This window comes from Genypterus blacodes, unplaced genomic scaffold (assembly GCF_046128005.1).
Source record: "Genypterus blacodes isolate CSIRO-AG114 ecotype Tasmania unplaced genomic scaffold, CSIRO-AGI_Gbla_v1 ptg000168l_1, whole genome shotgun sequence".
NCBI classification, from domain to species: Eukaryota; Metazoa; Chordata; class Actinopteri; order Ophidiiformes; family Ophidiidae; genus Genypterus; species Genypterus blacodes.
Window position 1 is genome coordinate 140,415 of NW_027466969.1, and position 17,086 is coordinate 157,500.

A 17,086-nucleotide genomic window follows, 5' to 3' on the forward strand; every position below is an offset into this window, starting at 1 on the left:
TCAACACTATTTATAGATGCTTTGTCTTGTTCTTTTTTTCTGTATTTCCTGCATGTTTAAATCATCTGTGATTAATTCTAAATTTCATTTTGAAAAGGCCTAGATAGTGACATAATAACAATAATAATAATATAAATATGTAAATAATGTAGACTAGCAACATGTCCCTGGCGTGTGTGTGTGTGTGTGTGTGTGTGTGTGTGTGTGTGTGTGTGTGTGTGTGTGTGTGTGTGTGTGTGTTTGTGTGTGTGTTTGTGTGTGTGGTCAGCACAGTGCTGCACAGTCCGATGGACCGTTACGAGTCCCTGGGTCTGGTGGGTGAGGGCAGCTATGGCACTGTGCTGAAGTGCCGCCACAGAGACTCGGGCCGACTCGTCGCCATTAAGAAGTTCATGGACTCGGACGACGACAAGACGGTGAAGAAGATCGCCCAGAGGGAGATCAAGCTGCTCAGGGTAGGTGTCAATCCATGCAGTCAGTCGCTCTCTCAGCAGTGAGTGGTGTGTGTGCGGGCCTGAAACCTGAGTACAGGCCAATGCAGAGACAAACTTAAACAGCAGAGTGTCATATTTTTTTATATGATTGTAGCTTTAAATGTCGCCACCACACCAAACAGAAGAACAAATATTTGGGCTGTAATGACATCATGTTCTACTAAGACCATTAAGCCAAAAACTAATCTTATCGACTGATAACACGATCCATCTCAAGCCTGCATACTCTGCAGTATTTAAGGCTTTTTCAGATATTTGAGTGTTTCCATATGTTTCTTCTATTTGTACATTTAACATTGCCAAAAATGCAGGTAAATGAAAACAGCACTTGTGAGCCTATGATATGTTCAGCAGAAGAGCAGCTATTCCCTTTGATTCTTAGATGTTTGCTATCTTTCTAACCAATAAGCAACTGCGTCATGACAACCTGGTGAACCTTCTGGAGGTGTGGAAACGCCGCCGCCGCTGGTATCTGGTGTTTGAGTTTGTGGAGCGGACCCTCCTGGACGACTTGGAGCAGCATCCAAATGGAATGGACCTGGAAACCAGCCGGCAGTGCCTGTACCAGATCCTGAGGGCCGCCGCTTTCTGCCACCAGCAAAATGTGAGCCTGGTTGCGAGAGTTTGGACCTACAAACTCCCCTCGCGCTCTACCTGACCAGGTCTCACCTTCGGTCTCTCAAGTCTGCCTTCTTCCCCGCCAGATCATTCACCGTGACATCAAACCAGAGAACATCTTGATCTCTCAGGGGGGTGTGGTCAAGCTTTGCGACTTCGGATTCGCTCGCACTATGGCGTCACCTGCTGAGGGCGGCGTGTACACAGACTATGTGGCCACCCGATGGTACAGAGCCCCCGAATTACTGGTGGGAGACACCAAGTACGGCAAGTAAGTGTTTGTTCAAAGACCAGCTGTGTGCGCTTTACGTTACTGGAAACACAAGGAGATTCAAACGTGTGTGTGTGTTTACAGGCCCGTTGATGTCTGGGCCATAGGATGTCTGTTAATGGAGATGCTAACAGGGCAGCCTCTGTTCCCCGGCGACTCTGACCTCGATCAAATCTACCACATCGTCAGGTGCTTCGGTGAGCTCACACAGATTCAATCAGACACACACGCTCACACACATGCACCATTCATTAGATGGCTACTGTTACTGTTTTTGACATAAGTAGGTCAGAGCTTAGTCAACAATTTTGCAGAATGTGGTGAAACTAAAATGCTGAACCTCTTAAATGAAGCTTGAGCATTACAACCTTTTAATGATAATAAGTTGTCTCTGCTGTCTTCTGCTCAATGAAGGTAAGTTGATGGAGCATCACCAGCAGTTGTTCTACAGGAATCCAGTGTTTTCTGGGGTCAGACTGCCAGAATGTTCTGTCAGCGTCCCACTGCAGCAGCGCTACCCGACAGTCACACACACTGCGCTCCACCTGACACAGGTACATCAAAGTATATACTTTATGAATACTATAGATGGAATATATTTTGTCTTATAAGTAACTTTGTCTCAAAACCACATGGTCAACAACATTGTCTTCTTTGAGTATTTCCAAACTTAACCGCTTGCTTTGACTTTTTTAGTGGGTCTATTTTTCCCTCAGGGCTTAAGGAGTTAAATGTTGATGCTACCTGCTCGAATGTTTGTTCAGTCTGTGTTGTCTCCACCAGTGTTGTCTCCAGATGGATCCAGAGACACGAGCTCAGTGTTCAGAACTGCTAGAGCATCTTCTGTTCACACACGACTCCTTTCACCTCAGGTAACTCTACGCACCTTTGCTCTCAAGCACTGCCAACCGTAAATAGAAATGAAACAATTAACTTCTCGACTGTTGGCTGAGTCTGAAATCAAGTTGCTAACCTGCTGTGTCTCTTAATTTCACACGTCCTTACAGGTTCATGGATGAGCTGAATGCTAAGATCCAGAGAGACCGCAGAGAGAACTCTACGCTTCCCAAAATAAACAAAACTCCTAGAAGAGAGGTGGAGGAGAGAAGGGAGGGAGGTAAAGAGAAGAGACAACCGGAAGACATGGAAGAGAAAATCAACAAGGTGAAGGAGAGGAGAGAGAGGGAGGAGGGAGAAGACAGGACAGCAAAACTAAAAGGGAAGGACCCCTCTAAGCCACCCAAAACCATCCAGCAAACTTCTGAACCTTTGATGGCCATCAAACAAGCTGAAACCTCAGGTACCAAGCTGGTCAATAATGCGGCAAAAGCAGTGATGAGAAGTAAGCCGGGAAAAGCTGTCAGCAGAGATATTAGGAAGGAGCTGGAAATGTCTAAAACGACTAAAACTGGAACTTCATATTCACCAGAAGCTGTCAGGACCGCAACAAGTCTGAAGAACAACAACACAGTGAGAACCATACCAAAGCATGGGAAAGTTGCTCATCTGGAACCAAGAGAGGACAGTTTGAGAAATAAGGAGCATATAAAAGAGGCTTATTCATCCAAAATAAACTCTAGCAACGTCAAGTCAAGTGGTTTGGATTGTAGCATTGGGGGTGATGACACAAAAGTGCTCAAAACGTGTAAAAACTCAATCACAGAGGATCCAGCTACAAGTTCCTCTCCAAGAGCTTCTCTCCATAACTGCCAACATGCCAACTGGACTCTTACAACTTCTGAAGTGTCAAGCAATAATAATACCGGGGTTGCTGCCCCAAGTATCGCAGATGTTACAGAGTATCAAACACATCAGTCCACCATCAACAAAGAACAAAGAGGAGAATCTGGATGTCAAAAGGTTTTATCTCTAAACACTAAAACAGTCCAAACTCTTTTAACCTCTGGGGCAACAACGTCCAAAAACACTGCATCTTCCCCCACCAAACCTTCAAAATGCTCAGATCTCTCGATTCAGGCTGCTACAATTCATCAGAACACAACGGACAACAGCTGCAGAACTTCAAATCCAAAGTCGTACAAAGTGGCCACGTCATCAGATGGCCGTCAACCAAGTGACACGTCGTGCACGTCCCACAGACCTTTGAAAGGTCAACATACTGTAGTATCAATGAAATCTCAGGAGGACGCTTCTAAAGCTTCAAACAAAGAGACCAACAAGGTGCAAGGATGCTTGAAGACAAACCAGGCGACTCTTGCGACGACCAAGTCAGTTTTAGACGTTCAGATTTTAGAATCTAAGACGATTTTGACATCCACTTCAAAAAGCAGCCACCCCTCCACACCAGGAGCAAGCACTACCATCACACCATTAAAAGCGTCTGGTAAGGAGAACAGAGTGGAACAGAGAACAGAGTGGACAACCAAAGAGGACGTGAATCAGGTCTCTAAAGGTTCTAACCGGGTGGAAAGAGAGCAAAGTGGAAACCCTGAATATTCTAGTAACATCATTGAGTCCCAACCTCCAAAAGCAACATTTCCTCCTGGACCAAAGAGTGAAAATGATAAAGCAGAGAGAAAAGATCAATCAAATGCATCCTCCCTCACTGATTTGACAGCTGTCACGACAACGTCAGAACACGCGGTGTCCAGAAACTCCATCCATCAATCTAACAGGGACACGGCGGTCATTGAAAACACCGTATCTCATCGCTCTCCTCCCCCTCCTCCTTGCTCCACCCCTCTACTCTTCCCTCCTGCCTCCACGCCCCTCATTCCATCTATCGCTGTCAGTGGCTTCGACTGCGGTGACCCGAGCAAGGGGGCGGGGCTTCAACCAGGGACCCTCAGCCTCAGGTACTGGGGTTCTTGTTTCGGCAGTATTCATTTGTCCTGTCAATTCACAACGAAAATGACAATAAACATAATATTTCTAGGACCTCTTCTCAGTTACACAACTTGATACAATTTGATATATTATGGGATGTGCTTCTGCATCGGTGTGTGTGTTTAATGTGATCACAGATGTATAGACAAGCCGAAGCGACGCGGTGGCAGTTACAGCAGACTGACGCACCAGACTCCACCCACCCACATTACTGAAACACTCACTGCACAGGTACTGGAGTGTGAGTGTGATATGTGTTTCATGCTTCAGAAATTCTGTCATTCTCACCAAAAGTAACGTTGTCAATATCGCCTGTACAGAGTTCAATAATCCGCGAGCGTTCCTTCTTGTCAAGCCATGGTAACCTTGGTAACGGCGGTGTTGCCGTCGCAAAGAGGAAGTCCGATGTTCACTTCCCAGATCTAAGGAGCGCCACACTGCCTGAGCTCAGAGGGAGAGACGGTACACACACAAGCACACACTGTACACGTGTACATTAGTTGACAGCATATCTGTCTCGACACACCAAGAGAATTGAGGAATCGTTGTATACATTGATAAACCCGCAAAAGGAAGTGGTTGCTCAATTTTTTCTCCTGTGCTTGCAGGCAAACACAACAAAGGCGCCACCAAGGATCAGAGGAAACATCCGATCCCCTCCATTACTCAGACAGAACACCAGCATGGACAGGACGGTGGTGAGACACACACACCCTAAAGGCCTTTGTATGTGTGTGTCACACTCTGAGGATCCAAGTAGAGACTTGAATGTGAAAGTGTGTGCGGTTATCGCCACCTTGACCTTCATTTGTAAGCATGTGGAGCGCACACAGAAGCACAGAATATCTGCTAGCAAAGATGTCTGAGATGTAAACAATGAAAAATGTCCGCTCACAGAATAGTGTAAATACGATATTGTACATAATAGACATTTGTAGAAATCAGTCATTCATTCTGTATGTGCACCTTTTAAATAATTGTTTAAAAATCCACACTTATTGAAATGGTTGAGATAATGGCTAAGATAACCTCAGTCACAGTTTATTGACTCTGATTATTAGTTTAATTTCTCATAAATGAAACTTTTTTTGCTCGAGAAAGAATAAGTACTTTCCTCCTTGCAGAGCTACAAATGTTCACTTTACAATAAAAAAGATCAAAGAGCAGAAAATTCAAAAGGTTGTCAGGTTTTGTTTTTAAAGTTCGTCATCATTCACTCGACTCCTCTGAAGACGATGAAGCCGCTTCATTGTTGTTGCTGCCTGTCGTCGCTCTCTTCAGCGATGGCGCGGCTAACTCGTCGCTCCACGACGTCGTGCCGCTAGCTGGAGGGCGCCCCGCTATTGGCTGAGAGACATAACCGTTCAATCCTCTGCCTTTGTCCATGAGATAGCTGAGGAGGTGGGAGAGCGGCGCAGATCGTATTAGATTTGGTCCTCCAGAGGGGCGCTGTTCACTGATTGGTGGCGCAGTCTTTTTGGGTGTAGCTTCTTTGGGTTGCGGCGTTTCGGGTGTAACTGTTACCTGCTGTGGAATTACACAAATTTAAATCATTTTCTCAGAGCATAAAGGTGACCTGTAGATGGTCAATCTGCAGGAATAAAGAGATGGTGGGATGTGTACTGGTACCTTCCTGGTACTGGCTGTGGTGGTTTGGGTGGTTTGGGTGGTTTGGGTGGTTCGGGTGGTTCGGGTGGTGGCGCTCGGCTCGGACATGGGCAGATTCCCGCAAGGGTCATTCACAACATAACCGTCCAGTTCTGGGGGATAAAATCCATACAGGGAGGGCAGGAAGGGCGCTGATGGAGGAAAGAGAGGGGATACAGAAGGTGATGTTGTGCTGTTAGAAGTTATTTTTGTGTTTTGTCGCTTCCTGTCTGGAACAAAGAGAATTACAAGAGTTCCAATTGCACACGTTTATTTTATTTTCAAACTCAGATTCCGACAAGGAAGCCAGCAGAACCTCATCTATGGACCAGAAATGTGTGTTGGTCATTTGTCAGTAATTTCGACAATCTATAGACTAAACTGTATATAACACAAATTTAGACATAATCAATGGACAAATCACTAATGAAAACAATCTGTAGTTCTCTCCTTTGCTTTGCTCTCCGTCACTTACTCACCTGGTAAAATGTGTGTGTGCGTGTTACATAAAGGTGCCTGACCTGTTATCCGATCTGTCACTTTGTGTTGCATATTTGATGGTGACAGCTGTGAGGTGTTAGTATCCTCTTGTCTCGTTCGCATCAAAGCTGCCACGAAGACGACGCCTTAAAATATTTACGGCTGTTTACATTTTGGCTCAGAACAACCAATCGTCTTCCACAAATCCACGAATCACACCTGGTTGAACTACATTAGACTTAAATTGGACAGTTAGAAGCCTATGTTTATTTTTGTTACAAATGTAAACGTATGAACAGAAACAAAGAGGAAAGAACTGCGAGTCTTTCCTGCAATTTCAGCTTTAAAAATGAGAAAAGCCCCTGATTTAAAATTTTGCGAGCCAGTAATGACAAACAAGGCCAATCTGGGGATTTGTACTGACCTTCAGCTGAGTCTGTGCAGTGAATCCTGAGGAGGAAGAGGAGGAGGAGGGTGAGCGAAACAGTTCTCACCCTGCAGAACATGATGACTTTAAGAAGAGAGGAAAGGGGGACAAGTTGGAAGACTGACTGCAGTCTGGCTGATGAAGACGAGGATAGAGGGATAAAAAGGGAGGAAAGGAGTGAGTAGGAGGAGGATAACCAAGGAAGAGGATGGATGATGTCTAGACGGAGCAGGATTTGTGGTTTGGTGTTGCAAAAGTGTAAAAGCTCTTTAATGCCCACGGCTGTTTAAACTTTATTCGTCGAGAGGGCGTCATCATCTTCCTCACACTCGCCCTGACCTTGTTAACACTTCCTCACGTTAAGAACTTACAGCTTATCTCCTCAAACGGGTTCATACCCTGGGTGGGATGACGCGCTCCTGATAAACGTTTCATTGTTTGGTTTAGTTTTGGGAGAATACCTGTCTGCAGGCTGTCTCAGCGGGATCAATGCCTGGCTCAAAGGCAAAATAAACAGTAGTTTTGTTTGTTGATGGAAACTGTTACTCATTCACTCCCCACACAATGGGTTTTCCCCACTGAATACAAGCTGCCACGAGGTGTGTGTGCGTGTGTGTGCATGTGCATGTGCATTTGTGGCTCCCTGTGTTGGTCTTGTTGCAGAGATAACCGACAGAACTCATGTGAAACAAGTTGGGATTTCACAACGTGTAGCACAGCGTCTGGCACATTCATACCAATGGTGGATTGCCATGGTGTCTCCTTTCACACTACTACTGTACACACAAACACACCAGGACCCAGATGTGTGGTTTGTGTCTGTCACTGTGTGTGCTCTGCTGTGGAGGGGACAGTTAAAGTAAAGGTTGTAAGTGCTAATGCTGTGTAAATGAAATGCATTAAATGACAATATTGGTTTATCTTGTTTTGACCAATGAGAGAAAGAGAGTAAGCTATAACTTCTATTTAGCTGCCAACTGACCCATTGTTGTAGGAGGAGATGCAAACAAATGGCAAGAATGAAAAGGCAGAAACTCTTCCTCAGTGCATGTGGGCGTGGCTTACATGGATGGATGAGGATTGACCAAAGGACCCCAGCATCAACTTGATTCTCAAAAGCTAAAGGTCAAAGGGGAAAGGTGGTTATTATGGCGCCCTCATCAGGTGGACAGGTACCTACGTTTAAAGGGTTCTCCCCTGGATCTTGTCACACTTGCCAACACACAAACACAACCAAACACAGAGCCTACTGGACTGTAGAAGTAATAACAACAAAAGTATTTAGTATATTAATAAACAGAAAAACTACTTTTGGAGTTTTATGAAGCAAATTCTGTAGTTTATTACTTATAAAGGTATAAATAAGAAGTTATTCTGGTTATGTGACAAATTTCTTGTTCAAAGTGTAAAGTGCAAAAATCAGCTGGCTTCAGCCCATTTGTTACTAGAAGACAAGAGTGCGACAATTCATAACACACGCAGCACTGTTTGCTTCACACACAGAATATATTCATAAATGCCCGACTCACATCCTCATATACCTGCGCACTATACAATCTGAAAATTAACATACAAAAGAATGACACAAGGAAACACAGTGCAATGATCACAATGATGATGATGAAGGTCTAAGTGAGGGTTTTGATGTAGTGGAGTTTTGATGAGGTTTGATGGTGACTGTGGTCGTTGCCTCTTCGTCGTGCACTCAAAAAACTGTGCTGCTTCTAGTGATTATGATGTCATCGACCTACAACAATGATGGACACACCGACATCATCTACACTTAAGTCCAAATGATGTCATCAAAGCTAGCAAAGTTACAACAATTATTTCACAATAACACACCGCTAAATAATTACCTTTCAGAATAATATAAACCATATGAATGACTAATCATCTTGTTCATCTTTGGCTTTTACAGTGCTGATGATGATGAGGGTGATGGGGATGAAGATCTAAGTGAACTTTTTGATGAAGTGTAGTTTGAGGTAAGTGATCACCAGGAAGCAGACGGTCAGGCTGCCCAGAGCCACGTGGTTCTGCCACAAGCCCCAAGTGGAGTATTCTATCCCCTGCTTCTCCAGAAAGGTTTCCCCTGTGCAACTGAAAAAAAAGCACAAAGGTTCCTCTTTAAATGTTCCTCCTCGCACTCCCACTCAGATTGTAAATTTCAAAACCACATTGTAGTTTGTTTCCATTTAACTTGGATGAACGTCAAATCAATATGGCTACAGGCGACGACTAGAATGTGATGTATCCTTATGTCCAGCAGGTAGAGCCAAATACATTTCTGCGTTGGCTCAGAGTTCTTTATAACTAAATCCTATGTGTGTGCGTGTGCGTGTGTGTTTCTTACATCGGTGCTGGGGTAAAGCTGGCTTGTACACCCTCTGGTAGGACGATAGTGCTGTTTAACCCACCACAGAAGTTCAGCCCCACAAACTCATTGATCTGCAGAGCCTGAAGGGACGGAGGAACCTTCATCAACACCATCGTCATCAACACCATCATCAACAGCAACGTGATTTGATCTGATCAACTCAAAATTCTAGCTCAACTCAAAGGGCAAAATATTTCGTACTGTTACATACTTTACAATTAGACGCTCTGTATGTGTGCATATGTGTGTGTGTGTGTACGTACAGCGAAGCCATATCTGGGTATACTTAAGTATTTTAACCAGGCCATCCAGTTGGGGATGGAGGGAAGGTTCACCAACAAACCAGCAAAGATCTGTAGGGGTGAGACGGAAAGTTCAAATCATGTTTTCACTCATCTGTGTGTGTATGTGTGTGTGTGTGTGTGTGTGTGTGTCTATGGGTGTACTAATGTGTTTGTGTCTGTCACCATCATGAAGACAAATGAAATGGTGATGAAGATGTTGGCGATGGCCACCACACTCTGGTCAGCAGAGATGGCCAGCGTCATTGCGGTGGCTGCGTACGCAGTCAGAGCCACGGTGAACATGTAGGTGAAGAAGGCGCCGGGCGTGTTCTTCAGACCTGCAGGGACCCAAAGATGGGATCAATGCAAAAACAATTCATAAAAAAATTATCTGAACTTATTTATGATTGATTTTTCCTGTATTCTTCATTTGTGTGTATTCTTGTGTTGTGTTATTTAATATCTTCTAGCTTTGTGCCTTTTTTAGGTTGCTTGCTTTCTTTCCTGCATGATTCAAACACCTGTGCGGTACGAACATCAGGATTGGCTGTTCCTGTGGAGGAGGCGGAGCCGAGCTCGCTGACCCATGCCAGATTGGTTCATCTTCTTCATCTTTATGTACCGGGCCTTCAGTTGCAATGTGGGCCGTCCCACCCTGGCACGCCTCCACCAATAGGGATTACCCAATGGAGCCTTTAAACTTTACCACGCCATACAACCTAGCAACAAGTCAACCTGCCTGTAGCAAGGTTAAAGGAAGTTGGCATCACTGGTTGTGTTGATTAATCGCTGTGCTCGATTAGAGGAGGCCGTTAACAAGAGTGTTTATGTTCCCTTTCACCTAGACACGGGATGGTAACATGGGGTTTTATTGTTTTTATTTAATAAGGTTATAATCCTATCTAATCTTTATTACGTCTATACCTCTGCAAAGCACTTTGTATGTATGAAAGGTGCTATAAAGTTTGATAGAGTGATGGCACCTATCTAAAGCTACATAATGGAAAATCACTTCTGTGGTCTTTTGTTGTCACAGATTGACACACTGGTGAAATGCAATAACCTCAAATTGATCAATGAAATGGAAAATGAGCTGCTGCCCCAGTAAAGGAGTGCAAGGATCTCAAGGTCGTGTGGAGTTCAAGATCAATATCATATCAATGAGCCTGAAGTCAAAGCTGTAAAATGAGTATAATTTTTAATAAAATTTAAAGAAATTATGAATGTAAACATAAAAAATGTGTGTGTGTGTGTGTGTGGTGTGTGTGTGTGTGTGTGTGTGTGTGTGTTTCCAACCCACCAATCATGTAGTACGCCACGCAGCTGTACACGATGGAGGGTATCGTCCTTAAGGTGATGATGTCGGACAGAAGTTTAGTCAGGAAGAAGACAGACAGCCTGTAGTACCCGCTGATGTACTCGTGACTGGAGAGAGAGAGAGAGAGAGAGAGAGACGGACAAACTGTGAGCCTGATGTCACCATGACGACATGAAGCTTGACTGGTGTACTTCACTTACACCACAAATGTACTAAGTTTGAGTATTTGAACGTTTTGTTCACTTCTCCTCCGTGTGTGTGTGTGTGTGTGTGTGTGTGTGTGTGTGTGTGTGTGTGTGTGTGTGTGTGTGTGTGTGTGTGTGTGTTGGTGTGTCGGTGTGGGTGTGTGTGGGTGTGACTCACATGAAGAGCTTCCTCCCAGTGATGAAGAGTTCAGCAGCAGAGACAGAGCTGAAACACTGGTTAATTATGACGAAGAAGAGTGTGCCAGTCCTGTGAAAACAACACAACCTGCTCCAGTACACAGTACAATATGTACAATTAAGTATAAAATCAACCAATATTTTTATTATCACTACCAATACCTATTCCTGTAGTAGTATTCAGTCAGTAATGAGGCTACTTTTATTACTTCTTTTGCTAATGCTTCCATGACAAATATTAGGACCAGGAAAAGAACAAAATACCTGTTTTGAATTCCACTCTCGTCCATCTGAACATTAAAGAAAATGGCTCCAATGATCAGAGCGAGGACAATGGTTACCAGCACCTGGAGGCGACACGCGGTACTGCAGTCAGTAATGTTTCACCAAGGTCAGGAGAGCTTAACCCAAATCTGGATCCAACCTGACAGAACAACTTCCTTTGACTCTTGGTTTGAAGTCAACACCTTAACATGTCCCTACCTGAGCGACGGAGGTCTGAGGGTTGAGCACCAGGTTGCGGAACGTTCTCTTGAGAACCCATCTGAACTGAGTACTGAAGCTGTTGGCGTAGGTGATGGTTCTGAAGGGAGTAGAGGACTTTGTCGGTTTGCCACACATGATCCTTTCTGAGAAACGTTGACATGGATTAATATTAGAAAAATCCTACATGCCTGTTAGACACATTTTTGAGTTTTTTACAGTGCGAAGTTCCTACCAAGCTCTGCTTTGGTCTGTATATAACTGCTGCAGTTGCGATATTCCTCCACCAGTTTCTCCTCGATACCCTGTCTGGAATTTGATAATGATTCTGAGTCTGGATCTGCAGGAGGAAGAGGAAGAGAAAGACTATTAGTGTTCCTCTGCTTGATCTCACACAAGAAGCACATCAAATGTCCCTAAATATAACACACACACGCACACACACACACACAGTCGTACCCTCTTTGTCTTTGCTGCTGAGGTCCATTGTGGTTGGATTTCCGTTCAAAACATCCAGGAAAAAGTCAGCGGGGTTGTTGTGAGGCTCACAGCTGTATCCTAGGAAACGGTACCCCAAACTGAGTTAAAACAGCTTTACATGTCTTAAAGGTTACGTTCAGATTCTTACCAATTTCAGAGAAATACTCCAAAGCGCTCTGTGCCTGCCCATGGTACACCTGTGCATGAGCAGAACAGCTGAATCAATACCAACTCCTCAAGTCATACAGATTCTGGATAGTGAGTGACACAGCTTTATGTAATGTATTTCTGTGGTATTGTTGCTATGGGCGACCTGTTGGCCGTTCAGCAGCAGAGTGAGGCTGTCGAACAGGCTGTAGATGGAATATCGAGGCTGATGGATGGACATGATAATGTTGCGGCCGGCATTTCCCATCCTGGAAAGAGAGGAACCGGTTATTATTAATAGAAGCTCCTTATGCAACCAGTGAATTAAAAGTGTGTGTGTGCGTGTGTGTGTGCGTGTGCGTGTGCGTGTGTCTGTGTGTGTGTGTGTGTGTGTGTGTGTGTGTGTACTTCTTGAGCAGCAGCAGCACAGAGCAAGCCGTGTTAGCGTCCAGTCCTGTGGTTGGTTCATCCAAGAAAAGGACAGACGGGTCGATGATCAGCTCCATGCCGATGTTCGTCCTCTTCCTTTCACCTCCGGATATTCCCCGAAACAGCTGGGTGCCAACCTGAACACACACGCACGCACGCACACACACAGCTTTACATACTGACTCACTCGTATACATACAGACTATCAAGCCTCTACAGCTCTATGTCTTTCGTCCGTCCCTCTCACCCTGGAGTCGGCCACTTTGGTCAGTCCCAGCTCTTTGATCAGTTTGTTGACTTTCTCCTCTTTGTCCTGCTCTGAGATGGACGAGGGGAGCCGCAGAGCTGCGGAGAACCTGAAGTTCTCCCTGACCGTCAGGGTTCCCATCACTACATCGTCCTGAGGGAGACAGAAGACGGACGCCTGAAGCACAGACCCAGCAGCTGCCTTATGAAGGGGGCAGCAGCAGGGCGGTGCCCTTCTCACTCACCTGCACCACGTATCCTGACCGACACTTGAAGTCTGCAGGCTGTGGGGCTCCATCAATCAGAACTTCTCCCGACAGGCCGGCCGGATCCTTCCTGGCTGCCAGCACATCCAGGAAGCTGAACAGCAACAACAACAACATTTGCCGTGAGGAAGATAACTCATAAGGGAAGGTAATGTTAATGTATAAAGTAATAAGTTAATGTGAGGTCCAGTGTAGAAACATAACACAAGGTAATGTAAGACACACAGTGAGATCACGTTGTGTTCACTCACGATGACTTTCCACTTCCTGTTGCTCCCATGATTGCATTCAGACCAGGTTTCATCAAGCCACTGAGTGAGAGAGAGAGAGAGAGAGAGAGAGAGAGAGAGAGAGAGAGAGAGAGAGAGAGAGAGAGAGTTGTGTTTTATCAGGGAGGTGATGCTTTCCTCCTTTTCCTTCCTCATCTATTCATGTGTCATTTCATTGTAAGTTCAGTGACATGTCAGCGTCACATTTGTGAGGAAGTGAAAGAGCTTTTCAGGGAAAGTGTTGAAAGAGCTTCATCACCATTTCACTCTTTCTGCTGACTGTCAAACCCTGACAAAAGACAAATTGCACCAAACATGACCAGGCACTTCACGGTCCACACTGACTAAAAAACACACACACACACACACACACACACACACACACACACACACTGTCATTATTCTACTTAAACATCACACAGTGACTTTCTCCCTGTCAGACTAAATGTCCACATATAATATTTGTCCTGTGTGTGAGATGGATTCACACGTTAGCACATCACACACACTCATTCCTTGAACGTGAGTAGCGGTGTGTGTGTGTGTGTGTGAGAGAGAGAGAGAGAGAGAGAGAGAGAGAGAGAGAGAGTGTGTGTGTGTGCGCGTGCGTGCGTGCGTGTGTGTGTGAGTGCATGCGTGCGTGCATTTGATCTTACAGGTCTTAGATCACGTTAATCAGGTACGCAAACAAGCACAGAGCACACAGTGAGGTAACATAAGGTAATGTTACATTACTACGCTGTCATACACAGTTTAGGAAATGCCTCCCATATTTTGGTCTTAATTGGCTAACTTGTGCCGTACATTGACTGCAACTCTACTCTGTGAACAATGGATGGCGCTCTTACAGGCTGTAGCTCTGAGCAGCAGCAATAACAGATCACATGCTATTAATGCTGCTAAGACCCGTCAGCCAATCACAGGCCACGTTATGTGCACCAGTTGATTGTTTAGCATGCGTGAGTGTCAATGTTGCGTAATGTTTGGTCTTCCGTTTGCATTTGGCAAAACTGAAAAAATATGCAAAATAGAAAGGACTGTGCAGTTACAACACACAAGAGGAAACAAGTGTAAAGATTTCTCAATTGGCTCGACATGCTTCAACAGAGATGCACAAGATGCCACACTAGCTAATGGTGCATGCCTTCTTTGTGCCATTTCCAGTGTGTGTGAGATATTTCTCTGTGTGTGAATGAGCGCAAGTGCAAGGTACTTGACTTTTATGAAGAAAGAGAGGAAACTGCCAATTGAACACATCAAGCTCTGATGAAGCGTCTGGAAAAGCAGATGTCGCATATTCAATATATCTCAGCTTCTGCTACATCCACCAGTGAGACGAGAAAGGCAGCTTTCCAAAACACAAGGAGAGCAAAGTTGATCAACCTGTTCAGGATAGCCTCCGAGGATTTCCTCTGTGATGATCACCAAATGATGAGATTTAAGAAACAGACGCAGCACAGATCAAAACTGAGCTTCAAAACACTTTTCCTTGTAAAATGTATCCAAATTGAGATTTCTTTGATGATTTTGGTGGTTATGTTTACATTCTGACCTACATACTGTTTTACTTAAGCTATAGAATAATGTAGAATAAAGGATATACACACATTTCTGCCTTTCCAACTAAATAAGAATGCTTTATGAATTGCTAAGTTTGCATGATATCTTATGAAGCGATGACCTTCAGCGTTCAGCACTTCCTGTTTTGTGCTGCAATGATTCAGCAGATTTCCTAACAGTCATTGACGATGTGAAGTGTCACATGTTGGCTTCCCCTCTTCTATGTGATGATTCTACACCTTTGCACTCTAAATTTGTTTTCACTTAACGTTGTAATTGCATTATGTCTCGGCACTCTTTTAACTTTGTGCCATCTGGTCTTTGTTTTGGACGCAGCCGTCTACTCACTTGAGGTCGATGAGGATGTCTTTGGTCGTGGCCTTCCTCCAGCAGGGGCAGTTGAACCCCTGCTTCACCTTGTAGTGGATGTTATGGAAGCTGACGACGGCGCCCGGGCGCTGTGGGCCTCCCTGCAAAAGAGTTCAGTGTCGACAACTTTAGGAGAACGAGGGCTGCTGGCCATCAATACTTTTATATTTGATCGTTTTGCGGACAAGTATTTGAATGTTCGACCACCGCAGCCGCAGCGGTTACATTCATTTACACATGCAGCAAAGTCCAGCCTGCTCTGTTTACATTGCTTTGTCTGTGGAAAGGTGCTAAATCTATAGGAAACGCAAACACATACTGTATATTCCAGGAATTGTAGCCAATCACTTGCCGATTCGATTTCTGCTTCACATGACATGACATGGATGTTAGGTGACGTACCTGGTGTGCTGAGGGTCCATTCTGTCTCAGCTCCATGGTCACGCTGCTCTCTGAGGTCCTCTGTCTCTCCACCTGCACAGGAAATACTGAGATCTCAAAGAAAAACCCCACTATATGAAATATCTTCACCCACAGGGAAATGTATATTAAGATGATGCAATATTAGATATAATAGAATAGAATAGATTTGCTCGCACTCTATTTCCTTCTATCTAAATAACGGAACAAGTTAATGAAATGATAACTTACCTGCTGATGCAAGAAAACTCTCTCTGTGGTACAGGAGAGGAAAACACACACACTCACACCCTCACACAGGATCGCACACTGAATGAGAGTGTGGAGATCTCGACAGCAGAATCAATGAGAGAGAGAGAGAGAGAGAGAGAGAGAGAGAGGGGGAGAGACTTTGTTCAGTGACTGGGTGGAGAGTTCGACCATGTTTATGAGTGTGTGGCCTTGATAATAAGTAGGTTGAAGGTTTCCTCTCTCTCTCTGTGTGCCTGTGTGTGCATGTGTGTGCGTGGGTGTGTGTGAAAAGCATTACTTTCATATTTTCTGTGTTCCTGTGGAAAGCACAACTCTGACTGGTCAATTGTGACATTTTTGTGGTTAATTTCTTCAGTTTGTTGCCGTGTGAAATCTCACATGTGGCAGACAAGCAGCCCTCGCGATCACAATACATTTAAAAGGAGGCAGACACATACACACACACACACGTACTCCACACGTGAGCTTAGGGCAAGAAAACGACTATGAGTACAAAGTTAGGACTTGTAAAAGATAATAAAGTGACAGTTTTATGACATTTCTGACTTCGACGGAGTGTAAACACAACAGACTAAGCATGTTACGTATTGAGGTTAGAGTTGAGGTTATATTGGCTCTTTGAGGTCTGCCATCGTTACGATAACAATCTCATTGTCAAGATAAAAGATTATTTCATCGGAACCTGGTCTTTCAATGTGAAATACAATAGAAGATAACAAGTTACAATGAACTTTATTGTCCTTATAAAGGAGATAATGTCTTTTGACATCTGTGGCACAAGTAGACGACATAAACCACTGATTCTTGAGAGTCGGGACAAAACACTTTCTGAAAAACATTTTTTGAAAATGTACACTATATTGATTAGAGTTATATATTCATGTAGATTAAGATCTGTGCTATTTAACCATGTAAAGGTGCAGGCTGGAGGTTAAAACACATTTTTGATAAATTCACATGTTTACCTAAAAAACTTGATTTGTGTCAACTACGTCAGACACACTAAAAGTATATAA

The 17,086-nt window shown here is 44.3% G+C and overlaps 2 protein-coding genes across 2 annotated transcripts; one reads left to right on the forward strand and one right to left on the reverse strand.

Moving 5' to 3' along the window:
* The first annotated feature begins 287 nt into the window (after positions 1-287).
* On the forward strand, positions 288-4,948 carry LOC143013931 (uncharacterized). Its single transcript, XM_076167656.1, has 10 exons — positions 288-455; positions 904-1,098; positions 1,199-1,383; positions 1,468-1,580; positions 1,798-1,937; positions 2,167-2,255; positions 2,391-4,199; positions 4,368-4,461; positions 4,551-4,692; positions 4,839-4,948. Exons 1-10 carry the CDS (start codon positions 288-290, stop codon positions 4,946-4,948), a joined length of 3,045 nt encoding a protein of 1,014 aa, XP_076023771.1.
* Positions 4,949-8,739: 3,791 nt separating this feature from the next.
* Positions 8,740-16,143, reverse strand: abcg2a (ATP-binding cassette, sub-family G (WHITE), member 2a). The gene is made up of 19 exons (XM_076167657.1): positions 16,050-16,143; positions 15,801-15,872; positions 15,378-15,499; positions 13,452-13,511; positions 13,180-13,294; positions 12,936-13,088; positions 12,668-12,825; positions 12,426-12,528; positions 12,261-12,309; positions 12,092-12,190; positions 11,868-11,972; positions 11,633-11,778; positions 11,414-11,496; positions 11,130-11,219; positions 10,749-10,873; positions 9,632-9,786; positions 9,428-9,517; positions 9,141-9,244; positions 8,740-8,887 (listed from the first exon to the last, which is right to left on the reverse strand). Exons 2-19 carry the CDS (start codon positions 15,834-15,836, stop codon positions 8,740-8,742), a joined length of 1,941 nt encoding a protein of 646 aa, XP_076023772.1. The 5' UTR covers positions 15,837-15,872; positions 16,050-16,143.
* Between the last annotated feature and the right edge of the window lie 943 nt (positions 16,144-17,086).

Bases quoted from the DNA above. Each gene is read 5' to 3' on its own strand.
- LOC143013931 (XM_076167656.1), top strand. From the start codon at position 288: ATGGACCGTTACGAGTCCCTGGGTCTGGTGGGTGAGGGCAGCTATGGC. The intron at 1,099-1,198 runs GTGAGCCTGGTT...CTTCCCCGCCAG, and splicing joins CTTTCTGCCACCAGCAAAAT to ATCATTCACCGTGACATCAA. The intron at 1,938-2,166 runs GTACATCAAAGT...TGTCTCCACCAG, and splicing joins CTGCGCTCCACCTGACACAG to TGTTGTCTCCAGATGGATCC.
- abcg2a (XM_076167657.1), bottom strand. From the start codon at position 15,836: ATGGAGCTGAGACAGAATGGACCCTCAGCACACCAG. The intron at 13,089-13,179 runs GTGAGTGAGAAG...TGTCTCCCTCAG, and splicing joins GGTCAGGATACGTGGTGCAG to GACGATGTAGTGATGGGAAC. The intron at 9,787-10,748 runs GTGGGTTGGAAA...GGGTCCCTGCAG, and splicing joins CGTGGCGTACTACATGATTG to GTCTGAAGAACACGCCCGGC.